At 35.0% G+C, this 19,752-nt stretch overlaps 1 protein-coding gene across 1 annotated transcript in view; it reads right to left on the bottom strand.

Moving 5' to 3' along the window:
- The window catches only part of LRP1B (LDL receptor related protein 1B), a 587,356-nt gene that overhangs the window by 249,950 nt on the left and 317,654 nt on the right, over window positions 1-19,752 (bottom strand). The window contains exons 17-22 of the mRNA XM_059820081.1: window positions 19,333-19,449; window positions 15,216-15,296; window positions 13,771-13,938; window positions 11,761-11,943; window positions 4,763-4,963; window positions 2,124-2,369 (exon numbers count right to left, since the gene is read on the bottom strand). Of these exons, the coding sequence (XP_059676064.1) occupies window positions 2,124-2,369; window positions 4,763-4,963; window positions 11,761-11,943; window positions 13,771-13,938; window positions 15,216-15,296; window positions 19,333-19,449 (996 nt within the window). The remainder of the gene's footprint in view (window positions 1-2,123; window positions 2,370-4,762; window positions 4,964-11,760; window positions 11,944-13,770; window positions 13,939-15,215; window positions 15,297-19,332; window positions 19,450-19,752) is intronic.

Below are 19,752 nucleotides of genomic sequence, written 5' to 3'. Positions count from 1 at the left end.
AGATTATTAGTGACTATAAAAGCGTATGTCATACTTAATATGGAACAATTTTGTTGCAGCTTTGAGGGCATTAGAATAGTATCTTTACAGCTTGTAAAGAAAGGTATAATTTTTCTTCATACCACCTGACATCTCTGGTCTCAGATAATATATTTAATACTACATTCTTTGAGAAAATCTGTAAAAATCAATTTGTGACTTCAGATTCTCACAAACATCAGTAAGCATTAAGCAGAAATATCTCATGGACTTAAGAAAAAATGAGAAACCCTAGTGCTTCTTAGCACAAGTGAGTACATTACACTTCCGGGCTTTCTCCCTTAGCTTCCAAACACTGGTCATTTCTACTTGCTTTAATTTAAAGTTTGTCTCAAGCTTTCCTCCACCAAGCTACTAACACTGTCTTAAATGCTTTTAATTCTTTCATTTCTGTAACTCAGTAAGAATGCAATTATTGGATATGTACATAATAAAACAAATTAGACTGATCAAAATGAGAATAAGACTAAAGCAGTGTCATAAAATAAGAATTTTAAACAGCAATAAAATAAAGTTCAGATATACAGAACCACAGTAATATGCCCGTGAAGCAGGATTTGAGAGTCTACTATCAGTATAGCTCAGTAATGTCTGAACAACATACCTTCCTGATCTCATACTGTAGTAGCAACTATTTACATATGATGGTAACAATTATGGAGACACAATGACTCAATTTGGAGATCATTCTGGAAATTATAACAACAGTTATTCCCAGTCTAATGAATGTAAACAACATTCTTAATGAATTAAAAAAAAATAGCTCAAAGGCAAGATGTGTAATTTAAGAGAACATCCATGACATAAAACTAAATTTTAATTATTCATTTTTTCAGCAGAGAGAAACATAATTTTTATTATATGCAACAGATATTTTGGCCATAAGTAAATTATGGGCTTCATTACTACTGTAACGAAGTTCTAAAATGTTTTGTAAATTAGCTCAAACATTGTCAAAGCAGAAAGATTAGAATTTGTCTTTTCTGAAATATGGACCGTTAAGTTTGCTGCTAACTACTAAATTATTGCAGGTAACTAGCAATAGGAAACTTGGGCTTTTATTTGTAGCTTACTGATTCAGAATTTTTTCATGTGATTCATCTCAGGAAATGCTGAGTATCTGGAATAAATCAAGAATATCTTAATCATGGTATCTATTGAATTATGAAATATCCAAATAAATGACAGACAGTTTGGGAGATATTTCTACTCAGAATTGATAAGATACTATCAAAGAAGACAGATGATAAAGAGAAAAAATATCAAAGAATCCTAAACTGAAATTTTGAAAATCAAAACAGCAAAATCAATGCTATTTTCAACTCCCTACAGGGAGGGTAGGGTAAAGATGTGATGACAGTTTATATTGCACATACATGTTTGTATTTCACACACATATTCACACTGCACTTGAAAAAGACATAGTTTCTAAATCATACTTCAGTACATATCAACAGTGAACAATGAGGGGAATGCATTCCCCTCTCCCATTTTGGCTTATGTTGGTTTTCTTCTTGATTAGTGAGCTAAACAGGCTTACTGATATCAAAAAAACAAGTACCAGTGTGTTGTAGATGAAAAATAGCTTAAATTGTGAACATAACAGGCAGCAGATAATTGACTATATGTGTGTGCATGCACACTCAAAAGTAAACCTCCGAACCCTCAAGTATTACTGATCAATATCATAATGTCACAGATTGATTAATTTCTTCAAAATACATAGTAAATCCCCCATATTCTGTTTATATATACACACACACTTACATACATATATATCTATCTCCTACATTTTAAATATACATGAAAACCTGTATAAAACTTCAAACAACTTAAAAATTATTTGGTATTAACATTCTTAGAAAGTCTTCTAAGCAATGAACTAATATTGCAATACCCCTTCATCTTGCATCAAGAATAGGGACAATTTTAATGAGTTCTTCAGATTGCTATCAGTCCCACATTTGGATAATCCAAGCCTATATTTCTGATTTAAAAAAAAAAAAGGAAATAACCTCTCAACTAAATGGACGTAACAGCTTTTAACATCTGGAATATTGAAGATACACTGAATTTCAACTTACCAGTACTAATGCAATTTTCTCCATCCTTACTGAGCTTCCAGCCTTCGTAACATGAGCACTTGACAGTATTTTTATGCTGTTCACATACTTGACTACACTTAAGGTGCTTGGTACAGTAATCCATAATCTCACAAGTTTTGTTGTCTATAGTAAGACTGAATCCTGCAGGGCAGGAGCACACAATTCTTCCTCCAGGAACCACAGAACATTGATGGCTACATCCACCATTGTTAAGTGAACATTCATCTGAAAAAACATGGAAGAAAACTCCAAACCATTAAGGGCCACAAGGGCTGACAGTCATATTGCATATTCTTAAAGTCACCAAGTCAACTAAAACACATAAAAGGCCCCTAAGAAGCGCAAACTGAATTTTGCATTTGTTAAACAGCTTCCTATATTTTTTAAATTGTCTAATTTGTAAGTATTCAGCATGGTAGCTTTACGGCAATCTTTCAGGACTTTAGAATGGCAAATGTACAATGTATATACATTTTTACAGACTTTCATGCATGTTGTTTCGTTCACTTAAGAATTAAAGAGTGTCCATACAGAGTCAGTCCAAAGACCAATATAGGTCAACCACCTATAGATGACCAAAAGATGATGCACAGAGAAATAAGCATACTTTCCCAAATAATTCCCTTGCCTCTAGCCACTAGAGCTTTCAGGGAGAAGGCTCCAACTCTTAGTCCTATGTATCTATATCACAAGCAACTTGTCAAAGAAACATGTACAAATAGGAAGTAAGAATCAGGATTTCTTCCTCCTCCTTTTCCAATAAGAGCTACTAGAGAACACTACTTCTGCATTCTCTGTGTCAGTGCTCTCACATCATATTTTGCAGGTAACTAATGATTTGCAAAGCTCTGCTAAATGAATTGAAGGTGATTTGTGAAACCTTTAAAGCATCTGAATTAAAAGTATGATAATTGTGTCTGTGAGAAATTCTGTGACCTCTGGGGCAAAAAAAGCATAGAACTACTCCTTACAGCATAGTACTACTGATATCCAGGGAATCAATTGGAGGGCCAAAGTGGTCCATTGTTACACTGGAAAGTAGGCTTCGCTTTTATTTTTTAATCTATTTGTATCTTTTAGTTATTTTGTTTGTTTCTAACAAGTCTCTGAAAGCCTTGCTCACTTGTGATAAGATGTATAAAACACATCAGTTTTCTACAGAAGAATTATTTCCTTCCCAAATAAAAAAAATGGCTTTCTAACAGTCCCTCTTTCAGATTTCAAGTTTAGCTTTTTGTGTAGTTTGTCATGACAAAAAAACATCAAGCTCCTTAATGTATCTAATATGCAAACGTGTTGCCAAACATCCCATATTTCTCCTTCAGTTTATGCTTAGATATGTTTTAAAGCTAAATTATTAACAACTGCTGAAATACTTGTTGACTAATAACACACAATCTAAAAGTTATAACAACTGTTAAAAACCAAGCTTGGCCCTATACAGTATCCAACAGGATACAGGTGTCACTGCTAGTAGGAAGATAATTGTCCAAACACAGGAATAGCATAGAAATAATGTAAGTGACCTTACGTTTCACCTGTAGCCTAGACAGCATGGGATTCATATATCACTTTCAGAGGATTTAGGTCTACAACATAATCTTAACATATTCCAGAGGAACTCTGAATTTCAGAACCCCTCCTACAGTACAGTCTGCAGGCCAAAAGAGCAAGGACGGCGTAAAGATTTCTTTGCCATAGCCTGCAGCTGCTGTTGCCCAGCCAGTGAACTCTGCCTACTGTGCTAAGCGATTCAAGTGACCCAGCACAGCCCAGTGCAGGGTCTCCTAGTGAAGATAGATCCTAGAAGGTGAAAATGCTTGCAAACATCTCCAAATGCTTTGTAACAGAATGCTGGAGACAGTAAAACATTTTATGCAAAGCAAGGTCAGTGGGGAGAGGCAAATTATTGATATAATAAAAAAGAATTACAAAATTATCTAAATTTTTCCTACAAACTATGTTTCACTTCTTATCCCTAAACCATCACTATAGTACAATACTACTGCTATAGTACCCTAATCTTTTAAAACCCTATCTTTTAAAATCTATTAATTTCCTCTTTGCATATATTTTATAGTAATTTAGTTAGGTTATCGGTTACACTTCTGTGTCAGATTTATAAAATTATTTTTATACATCCTTTACTGAATACAATTTTACTGAGATAACCTACATTGTCTGATATGCCACAAAATCCTTTCAACACCACCATCAGGGAGACATGTTAAGTCCTCCTAGTCATCCCAACACATTTCTTATGAACTCCTACACAGCTACTGACAGGATTCTATCAACTCAAGCTTTCGTAGTTTGAGAAAACTGCAAATTAGCTTATGTCCTTTAATATATACCAGAGTCTTTTAATTTTTTTTACCTCAAGGAGAATTTTAAGGGGTTAGGAAATGAAAGACTTACCTAAGGAACTATGCTTTACCTTATTTGAAGAAAACTGACTTCAAGCAGAAAACCAGTATGATCTAAATTAAATAAAAATCCCCACATAGGCTACTGTGGTAAAATTTCGGTAAGATTAACATGAAAACTGTTTTTTCAACAGGAAGTATTGTGACAGACAAAATCAAGAATAATCAGGAAAATATGTCTAAAAGAAGTACCACAAAGATCGCCTTCATCAGATCCATCAGGACAATCTCTTCTCCCATTGCAGAGCTTCTCAGGCTGTAGGCAGATGGAGGTATCATTAGCACAAGGGTATTTTGGTGGTCCACACATATAGCCCTCGCAATTATCCTCATCAGACTGATCCTCACAATCAATATCGCCATCACATAGCCACGCTTTGCTAATGCATCTCCCTTGGAGAAAAGAGACAATAAACACAGGAAATCAGACTGGAAGCAAACTTCAAAAAAACCCTTCAGCAGTATTACACAGATTTATTTGTTTTTAATTATGCTTTTCTATTAATAGTAATTTTCTCTTAGATGAGGAGAAAGAAACCAACTTGTACTTATACTCTGAAGCATCATCCACATCAGTGTTGACAGTCTAATTTTCCAAACAACATCAAACCTAATTAGTTCTATGCTGAACAGAACTGCACACAGGCAGGACACATCCTCATAATCTGTTAAATATACCAAATTACACTAAAATCTTTTTTATTTATTTGGGTTTTTTTTAATTTCTGCTTTTCTTCGTCTCTCTATCTTCTACTCCAACAGCCTTCCACCATAGGAGCAATGTTTCAACATATGACTTTCTATTAGCATGGGTTTAAGAAACAAAAATCTTTCTAGGAAGCAGACACAATGCATTTCCAGATTATGCCAGATAAATTATCAGCTTTTAGACAAAATAACTACAGCAGATGAAATTTCTTACATGATTTCAGTTTTATCAAACCAGGCTTCAGATCATTTCCTTCACTCCTTAAAAGGGGGGAAAAAAAAGTTTCCACTTTCATGCTAACCATCAATGTTTAGAGATGCAAGATAGTCTTTTGATTGAGAAAGGGGTTATGATCTTGAAAAAGCATAAAGGTATTAAATTAGAATCACTCAAGCCAGGAATTTTAAGGTGAACAAATAACTGAGATTGTGAATGGTACCACTTACAGGCATGCGTGTGTGCTCCTGTCCCAAACCGTTCTTCAACTCTCAAGCATAAACTTGTGACTTGCTAGCTACAACCAATAGGGGCTAGTTGTAAATTTTGATAATACCTGGACTGAACAGAAGTGGCATGCACTTTATTCTCCAATTAATAAAGAGACAACAGGTAGAACCATGGGTTAGGAAGCTGATCTTGCACTGTGTTTCTGCCTATAAACTATTTAGGTAGAGAAAATCAGGCTGGAATGGGAAAGAAGATCCTGGAAATGTCTGGATCTGTTGACAGCAATGCTGGTGGATGCCCAGGGACTGACTGGTGATGCCTGAGAGTGGTAACTGCAAACTACTGCACAGCATGAACTGACACAACTTTCTGCCCAACCTTCCCAGGTTAGCACTAATCTTCCCAGTGGGAAACTGAGACTGATTATGACTTTGTGGGGGAAGCAAGTGAATGAGTGTGTGAAGTAATCTACTAGGGTAAAACTCTAATCTCCTTGGTTCTTTAATACATGTCAGTGCCAAATTCACTACAGGCTGTCTTTTACTCTGTATCACCCATGACACAGTTCAATGTAAAACCGCCTCAAAATAGATTCTGTACAGCTGTCCACACTATGTATCAACTGTCTCTAACTGTAACTCTACTGTCTACCATAATACAGTAGCAGATTTCAACTTCCTTTAAAGGAAATATTTGCTTAAGATTAATGTAATGCTTTTTGTTTGATATTTTAGTCTTCTATTAATGGGAAGGGTGCTGTCGTCCTCACGGAATGACAATGGGATAAAATACAGTGAAACAACAACAATGAAAAAAATATGTTTCTGAAGCATCTCACAAGGCAAATGTGAGACTGCTTTCACTTCTGGTGAAGAAAAGCAAGAAGTGAAACTTCAGGATCATATTATAGTGAGTATGGTTTCAAACAACAGAACATAATTTTACCAGTGCAAAATCACCTGGAAAACTTAAACAGGGAGTGGTGTCAATTACAATGAAAAGCTTTCACCATTTTCTATAGTGGTCTAAGTCCCAAATATCCTACACTGAAAAGACAGACTTGCACAGACACAAAGAAACAAAGTTGCATGCATGATGTGTATGCAGTTTATCCTTACATGCACTCACAAGTGTTTCAAAAAAGCGTCCATATTCATTATTATCTTGAAATGATCAATGATTTTATATATTATTATAACACAGCAGTAGAATGGAAGCTAATGAAAAACACCAACATCAAGCAAACTAACCAGATCTCAGAGTAAATTGACGTTGCTTCCAGTAGGGCTCTTAATCTGTTTTTTAATCTTTTATACACACAAATGTTTACAGAACAAATTAGTTTTCCTGCCTTTCTCTTACTTTAATGAAGATATATTTTATGATAGAAGATTCATCTTCCACTACGATAGCTATGACATGTTCTTAAGTAGAATATACTTACAAGGAATTAATCTTTGCCAAAATTCTAAAGAGATGGACTTAATGAAGTATTATGACTGTCTTGAAATCATTACTTAAAATTCACTGAAGTATTTTTGCTTTATTGTCCCTTATTGAAATTCACATTTTTGGTTTCTAGGAACCTTTTTAGTACAATTCCATCACAAATTAATTGCTTCAATGGATATACCTGTTCTTTTCCATAGCTTTTTTGCGTAACACAGAAGAATACATGTAAAGCAGTGAATAAGATGTTCTGAAGCAGCAAGTATGTGGGAAAACTGGATCCAAATGCTTCTCCAACATTTTTTATTTCCTACAAATACTAGCAAGTACAACAGAATAACTTTTTATATACCGTTCAGTCTTTGTTGGGATACTGAGCTCAGGAAGTTTTTTGACTGATTATATATTCAACTGTAGGAAAAGTACTTTGGTGGAGCATTAATTGCATTCAGTTTCCTCTTACAGTTACTTCTTACTGCCTAAAGCTGTAATGCCATCCTAAACTATAGAATGGACTCAATCTCATTCCCATCAAAACGAAAGGATGTTGTAATCTGACATATTAAACAAAATGTTGTGGTGGTCAATGATCTTGTTTGTCTTGTAGAACAAACCTGAGACTTAGACTGAACTACTTTGTTTCAAGAACAAGATCATCTCTGGCATTTAAAAGCTTTTAGTAGAAAGCAGATGTTTATAAATGTCTCCTGGATGACACAGAAGAAAAAATTTCAGGGCCTAAAGAAGACAGCTGTTACCACAGAAAACAATGATAACATGAACTGAGGATAAAACCAGTATTGGAACAACATACATAATTTTCTAGTTTACTTGCTCTGGTGGTTTCTTTTTATTTACATTTTTAATGCCAAGTGAATACACCCCTCCAAGTCAGAAATTTCATCATTCTGAACCATCATTACGTTCAAAAAGGTTATTAAAGTACAAGATGTGCAGCTCTGAAGATGTAAAAGTGAAAGAGGAGACAGAGCAGGCAGGGAACAAGCGGAAGCAATGCTGGTAAACCCATCTTATGGCAGATATCCTTTCCACCCACCCTTTGAACTCCTCCATACTTCCCATTCTTACATTTTTACGAAATCTCCTCTTCCGAAACTCCTCTCATGCCATATCTCTCCACTGTAACCCTTTCTTCCTCATCAGTCCTCACAGAATCTGTAGGGCAGCCCTACCAATTTCCTCATCATCATCTTTCTTGAAAACACTTCCTTCCCAGCCTTACTCAGTATCTACTTATCGCTAATCTTCCCTACTTGTCACACCTTTGTATCTTGACTTCCACTCCCCATTCAGACAGTACTATTCCTGTTGCCCTCCTCTTCCAGTATCACTGCAATGATCACCCCTTGACTTTATTCCCTTCCTATCTACAGTACTTATTTTCCATTCCAAAGAAATCCTACTTCTTCCCTCATCTTTTTTTCCCCCACTAATATATTATTAACACATAAGAAAAAAGACGTACAAAATAATAGCCCACAAGGTAGCATTAAAAATGGTAAGATACAAAATTAACTGCTTCTTGAAAGAAATATAAAAAGCAGTATGACAAATATACAATACAGTTCAGATCTCCTGCTTACTAAACTGAAGCATTCATGGCTCTTTTGCATGTCTTCACAGAGGTACTTGATTATGATCATTAGAGTCATTAGATGACTTTTTAAGTGAGATTGCACAGATTCTGCTCTTGGTGCAGTACTACTAACTGCAAAGTAGGAAGATGGAATAAAAAGGATAGATTTATGTAGCACATAAAACTGAGTTGAAGTACATGCCTGTAATAATTTTTGGAGGACAGAATCAGAATTTAAAATAGGAAGTTGGGTCTTAGTCTAATCTAATTTAGTCCAGTCTAATTTCAAAGAAGTCTAATCTAATTTAAAAGCAGAAAATAACTGGCTAGAAGCAGCCCAACAGTAGTCACTCTCAATCGGGTAGTTATTGCATCTCATAGCCTACTGCTGCACAAACTCTAGTATACTTTTCATCGCACATCACCACAAACAACTGTGTGATGTTCTTAAAATTAGAAATGTCATTCTGAAATCTTTTAACTCAAGTGCCCTGCAGCATTTGGGCTGACTTTGGATACCGCAGCCCAAGAACTGCACACATCAGACAGTTCCAGCAAGACCAACAAAAATAGTAAAGGTTTAAAAACATAAATTAAAAATAGAAGACGTGTGAGGGGAAAAAAATGTATTTATTTATTCAACAAAAAATGTGGTTAAGGAGACATATATGACAGAAGTCTTTCAACATTCAAAAGATTCTTTTACCGGTGAAAAGATGAAGACCATCAACTAAGCTTACAACAGACTCTGATGACTTAGTGGGAAAAAATGTTCAACTACTAGAGGCAAACTACTAAAAAGCTATCTATGTAAGTTATAGAATATCCTCTATTGGACAGTCTTAAGTGCATATCAGAAAAGGAGCTGGATACGATGGGTTATTGAGACCACCATTACTCTAAACAAAAAAAATCACGTTTGGCTGAAGGTTGACAAATACTGTAATTGTTACATGACACTCATGCCTGTGGCATTGTGACAGGTTAATCAGAGCCAACAAAAACCTCAGTAAGGAAAGACCCTGCAGCTACTATTTAGAGCCATAAACCAAAAAAGAAGTAAGCAAAAAAGTGGGCAGTAACATTTCACTCTTATTGTTCTCACCGTCACTTCCCTCAAAACATATTTGTTGTTTCACGTTCCTAGCCAGACCCATCATATTCTGTATTGGGAAATCAGATGACGCCACCTAGCAAACTAAGGGGAGAATTAGCCAGTTTCTCCTCATCTGAACAATTCTCATAAATGTGGAAGCCAGACAGTATTATTTCTTTAGGATAATCCCCAGAGAAGATGACATTTATTCTGAAACCCGAGAGGACCATGACAGAAACTATTTCTTATAAAACCATTATTACTCAATTGTCACACCATCTGGAATTAAACGGAAAAGTAGCTAAACAAAAATTTGCTTTTGCTGTTTTCTGTTCCAATGCACTACCAATGAGCCTCCTCCAGAAGAGCAGTTTTGCTCCTTCCAGGATTGATGGAAGGAAAATAGTGAAAGAAAAAAAAATTATGGATGAAACTGTCACAACTGATTCTTAAAGTGATGGTTCCACACAACCAACAAGCATGATTGCATTTTTCTCTAAATCAAAGCCATATACCCTTGAATTTAGCAAATGCTTGATGCAAGTAATTTTTTTTTTTGCTATATTTATATGTGGCAGCCAGAGAAGTCACATTTCATCCTTCGTCCTGTAAACTGGCTGAGATATTGCCCTCCATGCACACGACTGTAAACATAGGTAAGTGTGCAATGAGGCAGCGTAGTTTGAGACCTTTTCACCATTTATGCACTAGGAATAAGACAGTATCAGGAAGATACTGTCAGGGATTTCATCAGTTTATTTCAGGGAATAGACGATTCTATTAAAAAGGAATAATCCCTTTTTACTTACTGAAGCTATTTCATCTAACAGCTACTTGTTACAAACATCTTTATGGAAACTGTAAGAACACAAAAGGAAATGTTTTGTTTAGACGAAATTCAGTATTGCATATTTATCTATCCAGACATGATGACTTCTGTAACTTTAAAAGTCAAGTAGCAGCAAACCTCCAAGCATTTCTAAGACATCATAAAGTAGTTCCCGTATTAAAAATGAACTATCTGTTCACACTGTAGATTTGCATAAAGTATCTTACTGTATCCATACATGTTTACAAATACTTTTGGACAGAGGTCACATAACTAGACTACAACATTTATCATGCTTAGCTATAACACAGGCATTAGAATGCATTGTTCTTTCCTGTAATAATGATAGCTGCCTAATGGCAACAATATTACTAGTCATTATATCCTGAATTGAACTTTGCTTTTGAAAGTTATTTTATCCCCAATATTTCATCAAGCTTTGAAAGAAATTGTAAAAAGATTAATACAGTGCTGACATACATTAATTTCTTCCTTAACTGCACTGTCCCTTAAGACAATGTTCCATCCAAGCATTATTTTGCACTATATCCTCTTGCAAAGACTGTCACATTCTTTTAACATTTTTTAATGAAGTATACTTAGCAAAATTTGATTTTAAACATTCTCAAATAATGTATTTTTCTTTCAATACTGAGGTTCAAATTTCCAGTGCTGTAGTTCTAATTCTTTGAAGTTTTCTAGCTAACTACTTTATACCATTTCAATCAACTTACTTCTAGGGCCAAAGATGGAAAATAGAAGAAAATACCTGGACTTCAAAGTACTATTAAATGCTATGTTTAGGTATTTGGTTTGATGTATTATCATACAGAACAGTTTCAGCTTTAAGTAATCTCAAAACCCACCCATTTTATGTTGTAAATCAGAAAACAGGTTAGGGGAAGTATATTAATATTATTTTCCTGGTATGAGTATAATAAGCACCATTACCTCAGCAGTATTAAACATTAAAAGCAACATTCAAATAGTAGATATGTGATCAAACCACAAAGACAGACACACAATGAGTAAATGAGAGGAAAACGCATCTGCAAGCATATACCTGTACTCTTGCAGGAGAACTTTGTTTTATCATCACATAGTCGTATAGTTCCATTACAGCCTTTTTCATCACTACCATCTTCACAGTCCTTTTCTCCATCACAGCGCCACAACTCAGGAACACAGTTCCCATCAGGACTGCACTGAAATTCCTTCCCATTGCATCTTCCAGGAGAGGGAGTTTCTTAGAAAAATAAGAATTACATTGAACAACTTGCTCATGTGAGTTTTTCCCATGCCAAGTCTACAATGACTTAGAAACCCCCTTCTAACCAAAGCCAAAATCAGAGTCCCCAAGTATAACGCTCAAAACTCACTATTCCTTCTTAACTCATTGCTCCAACACAAGCTTCAGACAAGCTCTTTCTTGTCCTGCTCACTCCCTTCTCCACCACAGGCTCAAGGTAAATACCAGTGGGTTTTTTTGCACAGCTGTCAGACAAGAATGAGTTTGGAGATGTAAGGAGGACCAAGGCTGATGAAGTTTTCCTGGCACTTTGTAAGCCCTGCCTCTCACCCTCAAGCTACATTCCCTCCTTCATTCTCCTCTTTTTTCCAACAAGGTCCATCTCCTAGTTCATAAGCCGTGAAAGGTGACGCCTCTGCTCTAACTGACACAAGGCCCCGACACCTGCCTGGCTTGTGCTATTACCACGCTGGCAGGCTAGTTGTAGCCTTTCCAAATTCCACAGCAATGAACTGCAATTCAGTGCAGCTATGGAATCAGTCTTGAATGTTTCAAAGCACAGTAATGATGTGATTTTAATTATTCATCACATACTTAATTCTCTAAGTATTTTCTAGATGATGGCCTTCTCAGCTTTATCCTTGCCCTCCTTTTCCCAAACTATTACCACTGTGAGCATTTCTAGTATTTCATGACATACTAAGGACAATAACATGTACTTTAAAGTAATGATAAACTTACACATTCCTGTTTGTACCAAAAAGCATTATTTGAATAAATTCTTATAGCACTGTCTATAAATATACAGTTTATTTTATTAAAAGTTGCCTTGTTTTTTTTTCTGAATAATCTGCATTCTTGCATTCTATCGTAAATAAAGCAAATACAAGTTGCTGGAAAGTGTGCATCATGTAGCAAGGCAGGACACAGAAGATGTATGAACCGACAAGAACTGTGTAAAACAGTGCTATTTCAGTGGTGCAAATCCCAACATAACATGGAATTGTATAAAAAGGTAGAGCGGGACTTTAAGCTCTGAAATGGACGTGAACAGGGGGGAGTGAGTAGTTCAGTTCCAGACCAAATATTTTGATACAAATAAATAATAATAATTTTTGTAAAAAGATTAATACAATGCATTCTGCATTAACAGAGCATTCTGCTAATTCATCTATATGAGGTCTGCAACTAGATTTAGAATATAAAATAATGAAAAAGGACCAATAAGATCATGTGCAATTACTTTGCTGTGGAAAAAACACTATAAGAAAAATACGAGAAAAATATTCCCTCATTCTTGCCTGATTATTCTTTGCTGTTTGCTACAAGCATCCTCCCCTTCTCTCTCCACCCAAATAAATACAATGTATGGCATTTAAATTGGACTGCAGTTTGTTAAAACATTTTTATGCTTCAGTAACACTACTGAAAAAAAAAACCCAACTCAAAGACTTGGATCACACAAAAATCAAAGCGTTACTGCATAAACCCCCCCAAAAATATAAATGGCAACTTAAGGAATGCTGCTTACTCTCTCTTTATCTAGGCAGCATGCATCTCTAAAAGGACAAGCATAACGTTTAGCATAATTCAGTAAACTACAAAACTTATCTCGGTATAATACCCATCTTGTTTTCAAATGAATCCTTCTATGATACATTTCTGTATTATCATATTACACTTGACATTTTCCATTCCAACCTTTACCAAGGTGAAAAGCATTTTCTCTTTTTCCATTGACTGAAGACAGATCCTCTGTATTTATAATAAGGTATTCTCTGTGTTTATAAGTATAAAAATGTGGGAAGAAAAATAATAGCTAACCTTCCGTGCTGCAGTTTGTTTTGGTTTCGTCACTGAAATCTCCACAGTCATTGTCACCATCACACGCCCAATGGCTTGGGATACATCTACCATTGTAACATCTGAACTGATCAGCAGAACATGAGTGAACACAGCCTAGTTCATCACTTCCATCACCGCAGTCGTCATCTGCAAATATTAATTTCTTTATTATTTTAAAAGATAAAAGATCTGCATAAAACCTGTGAGGAGAAAAAGGTATTTCCAAAAAGGCAAGAGAAAAATAACGTGCAGTAAATAAAATAGTATGTTCACTACCCACAGGCATATGGTAAAATTATTTCTGATGCAAGTAATTCCTGAACTCTAATTTACCAACAGCACTTGGCACTCTGTCATTTTGGATAGTCTAACCCCTTACACTTATTCACAGTTATTCAATCACAAACACCAGCAAGCATGAGAAGACTGTAGATTTCTTCAGTCATGTGTAACTACACAGGCTTCCAAACACAGTGGGTTTTTTACTTTATTCTCAGTGATTTGTTAACTTAGACAGTTAAGTACACACACAAAAAGCTTCATATAAACCATAAATTTCTTTTCAATAGTATTACAAATGTTGTTTCCATGCACTTGCAACAGTGCAAGGAGGAAAAAGATGGCACCACATACATAAGGAATGTAGTTTCTCGTTACTCTAATGCTGTAGTCATCACAACAATCTTAAGGCAATTCCCATAATTTGAATGTGATCGCCAAGGGAAGGAAAAGATAAATATGTTAGGTAAACACTAAAGGGTCTCCTTGCACAGAATTTCAGTAAGCAAACTGTGATAATCTGGGGAATTTGTCCATTTACAGCTATGAAATCCTGTCAGCCTCATAAAATCATAGCAATATCAAATGCTATGGTGGACCAAGAACCAACCCAATATTAGGATTGGCATGACATCACTCCCACATCACAAGCTCTGAGAAAAGATTCATTTGAACAGCTGTCATTCCAATATGTATTCTTTCAGACAAAAGAAATAACTACATTACAAAGTCTTCCTGGCCTTCCCTCTTGAGGGATGCTATTTATTAAATTGAACTTGCCACAAACAACAAAAAATCACGTATTTTGGCCACTGGAACTTTTTTGTTTTCTAAAAGTAGAAAATACTTTCATATGCGATAGCTTAGCTTCTTTTTTTTTTAATAATGAAAGCTTACATCACACATCATTCTACAGAGTACACTATTTGTAACTATTACCATATCCACTGCATCATTCCTTATACGAAGCGTTGATATTGCTGCTTTCTAGGTCAGATCAGTAATTTAAAAATACTGTATTTATTGTCTGACAACTTACAAGCCAAACTGGCAATATCAGTCTCAGAAGAAAAGAGTGAGTACCAAAGCAATATTTACGTAATCTCTACTATACTCATTTCAGATATAGAACACTTGATACTTGCCTGAATCACATAGCCATTTGCTGCTAATGCATCTTCCATTTTTGCATATAAATTGACTCAGTGGCTCACATGTTGGGAATTCTGTGAAAGTGTTCAAAAGGAAATAAAAACTATTTAAAGTATATCCTCTTTAGTAATATTCTTCCACCCTCCTATAGGAATAAATTACACAATTATATTGTATCAAACATTTGCACCTGCCAAATACTTAATCTAGAGAGAAGAAAAAGGTAAGACACCAAAAAGAGAGGATAAAAAGGCTTTTAACTGAAAATAGTAGTCCAAACCCTATCCTTCCTCAACACGGACCATTGAAATGCATTACTCTGTGTCATATGACATAGTCCTATATTCCCACCAGACCAGTGCTGTCTTTGCCACTAAGCATCCTAATATTTATGACTAATTATAGTTTGACGACTGATACAAACCATATTTTCAAAGTGCTTATTTGTATAAAAAAAGCTCTCCAACTGCAATAACACTGCCAGTAAAATTCAGGAAATGGAAGACTACCAAATGAGAAGGTTGAGTACCAAGCAAAAGAACAGTCAAGAAATAAAGTTACTATACACTGACATAATAAGATCTAAAATTACAATCATTTTCTCCAAGCATTCCAGTAAAAGTAGTAGAAAACTGAGACAATATAATTCATAGATACTCATCTACACTACACACAGAGATTTGTTTTTATAATTGTCTAATATGCTTCTGCACAGAACAACTTGATTTTTTTCAGACTTTTTTCTTCTAAAAACAATGACATAGCTAGGTATGTGCATTCATACCATTAACATGTTAAACAGTGCTTGCACTCATGCAGTTTGGAAAATACAAGATGTACTTTACAAAACCTGGCAATTCGTAGGAAACGATCTGAAAGTCTAACTTGATTCAAAAGGAGTAAGGAGGAGTCTAAATTCTCTATACAGACCACCAAGAGAATAAGACACCTCTGAGGAAGCGATACCTCAGATATGTGAACAATCTGCCTGAACTGCTACTTAAAGGCAAGTTTGCCCTTCAATGAAGGATTTCAGGTGGGAAGATCCTACACAGCACATCCTAAATGCAACAGAAAGAAATGTCACCATAGTCCTGTCAGCCACACCAAAACTGCCCAAGATTAGAACAAATCTCCAAGTATATTCCTTATTCGGTTGCTCTGACTACATTGGGTTGTTCTAGTGTGGTTATAACTGAGCTGACAAAGGTAAACTTCACAAATCTTTTGACAATTAGGCCATGTAATTAGTCTGTACTGAAGGGTTTTTCTAAACTTTTAAAACATGCTGAATAAATGTAACATTTCCTTAGGAAAAGAATTGAAATATTTAGTCAATGAACTTCTAACTTAGGTTTGCTGTCTCTTGCAGTCTTTGGTGCAGAAAATGTTTCACAGTTAATTAAAAATCTTGCCTTTTTTTTGTAACAGAAGCTCAGGGAAAGTTTGGTTTAAAAAGAAGTCACACATGAAGCATCAAACCAAACCAGCTGCATCAAATAGTAAAATTTAGAGATCACCAAGAAAATCATAAGAAGTAGTTATTCTTCTCTCCAACACAAGAAAAGGGTGGGAAGAAAAGTTAACACTGATCGTTCTCTTATTGAGTGCAAATGGTATGAAAGTGACCTGATAAATAGACGGACACAAAAAAATGACCACAAGTCTTGTTTCCTTTAGGAAAGCAGTAGAAAAATAAGGAGGATGTCTTTTCAGATCTTCTTCGGAAATGTCATGCTTCTTTGTAAATCTGGTTGTATCTTAAGTATATGCATGATGATACTGGTCATCATCTTTCCAGTCCTGCTCACCTCAGCTATACACCAATAAAAGTATGCTTAAGTTCTTGAATCAATAGGAGCCAAAAGTTATTCATAGCTGAAGCCTGCTGCAGTTAAAAATCAACTATTTGTAATGGTAACAAAACCCAAACCATTATTGTACTTTTATTATAAAAACTTGTGAATACAAGACTTTTAAACTGTTTCACAGAATATATACCTCTAAATGGAATAGTTAAATAAATGCCATTAGCATGCCCATTAGCCATCAAATTGTAAGGCAGATTGAAAAATGAAATATTTGACACATTTGCACAACCACAGTGCTTGAGGATAAAGAAACAAGATTCTAAAACAGTAAACATATGTAAAGTTTGGTTAAACTGAAAAACAGCAGGTGAAATAAATGCTGATTAAGTGATCTGAAAAAATACTCCAGATCAGCTGACAGGATACCAAACAAAACATATGGGAAGAAATCACAAAGATGACATTAAGATTTGCATATTGATAAGGTGTCTAAGAACACAAGGTACAGCTAGTCAGAGAAACTATTCTAGTACTAAGTGCCATGCTGTACCATTACACAGAATGTTACAATTTTACAGACTGCAAAATACAGTGAGTCCACGGGGATCACCTATTCTACCTCTGTACACAACAGATCTTACTTGACTTGAAGCATGGCAATTAGAAGTCTACCTTAATAATATTCTCATTTTTAATCACATAATGATTTTATTTTGATTTATATTTTATCAAATATGTCATCTATTTTGAAGTAATAGATCAGATCAGATACCAATTACTGTCAATATAAAATTAGCTTTCTTTTTCTTTGGTTTATATCAGTATCAAAAGACAAAAAAGGAAGGAAATAATAAGAAATAAGTCAAGAGAAAGCAGGTGAATATTGCAGGAAACATAACAAGTATTCACATGTAAAAATCCTGAAAAGTCTTAAATGCAGTTATAGAAGAAGGAGATGCTGAGAATTACATATGGACCTAAAAAGTAACAATGTAAACTCAACTAATGGGTATTAGCTGTTTGCCAGTCATGAATAATTGAAAATTAAACAAACTTAAGGGATTATGAATGAACAGAATTTACTGATTGGATCCTACATGTTGCCTTCATAGATCCTCTGGTAATTGAAGTCCTGGAGATTTATGTTTATGGAACACAGGGCATCATGGCGCCAGCCTATGACTTTCATTTATGCATTTACTTTCTGTTTTTTTTCTCACTGTCCACTGAAAGCACTTCATAGGTATTGAGATTTTTGCAGAAAAACCTGTTATCAGTAATGGAACTCTAATAACTCTATTGAAAAGGTTTACAGCAGTAAGAAGTTTCAATAAAGCAAAAAAAAGGTAAAGTTTTATCAACTACATTGCTTTCATAATTTGATTTTGATTAAGAAACAGTGTATTTTTATAACAGTGAATCAAGTTAGAATATCGACTATATCTGAGAAAAATACAGGTCTAACTACTAAGTACCCTAACAAGTATACTTTAGACTTTAATTTTTTTCGTGCACAATCTGTCACTTTACGCTTACATTGTTGATGCTACTAAAATAATCAGGCAGCATTTTTTCCTGAAAACTCTTGAAAAGTAATTTCAGAAACATATCCTATTTTGTTGTGACACATCTACTAATTCATATTAGTAAGTCAAATAATATAACAAGTATTACACTCTAAACAGGGAACACCCTAATACAATATTTTGCAGACAGCTCATTGACCCTTTTGCTCTCAGACTCACTGCAGTTACCTGCGACCTACCAAATAGATGAAGGCAGTCATGCTGACTTACAAAAACCTTAATTGTTTGGAAGCAGCTGATTAGAGAAAGTGCACCTCTATTTGTAGTATCTTGGTAAAGCAGCAATCAGCAGAGTTGCTGACACTCTCTCATGATATAACCAAGAAAGACTAGTTTTTTCTGCAAAATACAACATCAAAACATCCTTCTGTTCAGACATGTGAAGCGGTATGCAGCTGAAATGAATACCAATTTTTGAGGGTGGCTGTATTTGATAATGGGCTATAAATCATAAAAGTGTTAAGTTAACTGATCTGCATATTTGGTATTGTAGTTAAAAACTCATTACTAGAAAATGCAGCTTTTGCTTTGGGTTTATTTATTAATCAATTAAATTATATTTGCCATTTCAGAAAGAATATTATCAGTTCATATAAAAATAAAAACGTCCCTCATACTTTTTCTGTCGGTCAGTTCATGTGAAAAGAGATCCTTATCTGTTTAACTTTTTATAGAATTATTTTACCTTTTCCCCAAAAAGAAAATTTACTTACCACAGGATGTCATTTCATCGGTTTCATCTCCACAGTCATCCTCCCTGTCACACAGCCATGATGTTGGAATACAGCGTCCATTCCCACAAGAAAATTGGTCAATCTGACACGTTCTTGCTGTCAAGACAAAACACTCCAAAAATGCAAGGGAAATGGACTAAATCTGTTAGGTCTCTTGGGGCATGTCTGTATGTAGAAGTTGCAAGTCTAGAAGGCATCTCCTGTCCTGCTGCTCATTTTACCTGATCTGACTAAACACCATTCACCTGCTTTGATTTCAGAGAAAATTGAGGTCATCTGCAGGACTGTGTTCTACCTCTGTTATGTAGAATTCTTAGTGGTTTCTTCAACATATGAGAACATGAACTTCTGTATGTAATTATACAAAAATAGTTTGTAGAAGAGCACTAATGTTTGATA

This window comes from Gavia stellata, chromosome 8 (assembly GCF_030936135.1).
Source record: "Gavia stellata isolate bGavSte3 chromosome 8, bGavSte3.hap2, whole genome shotgun sequence".
Taxonomy (NCBI): Eukaryota; Metazoa; Chordata; class Aves; order Gaviiformes; family Gaviidae; genus Gavia; species Gavia stellata.
The sequence above is the reverse complement of the archived record's forward strand: the minus strand, read 5'-3'. Positions and strand labels throughout refer to the sequence as shown.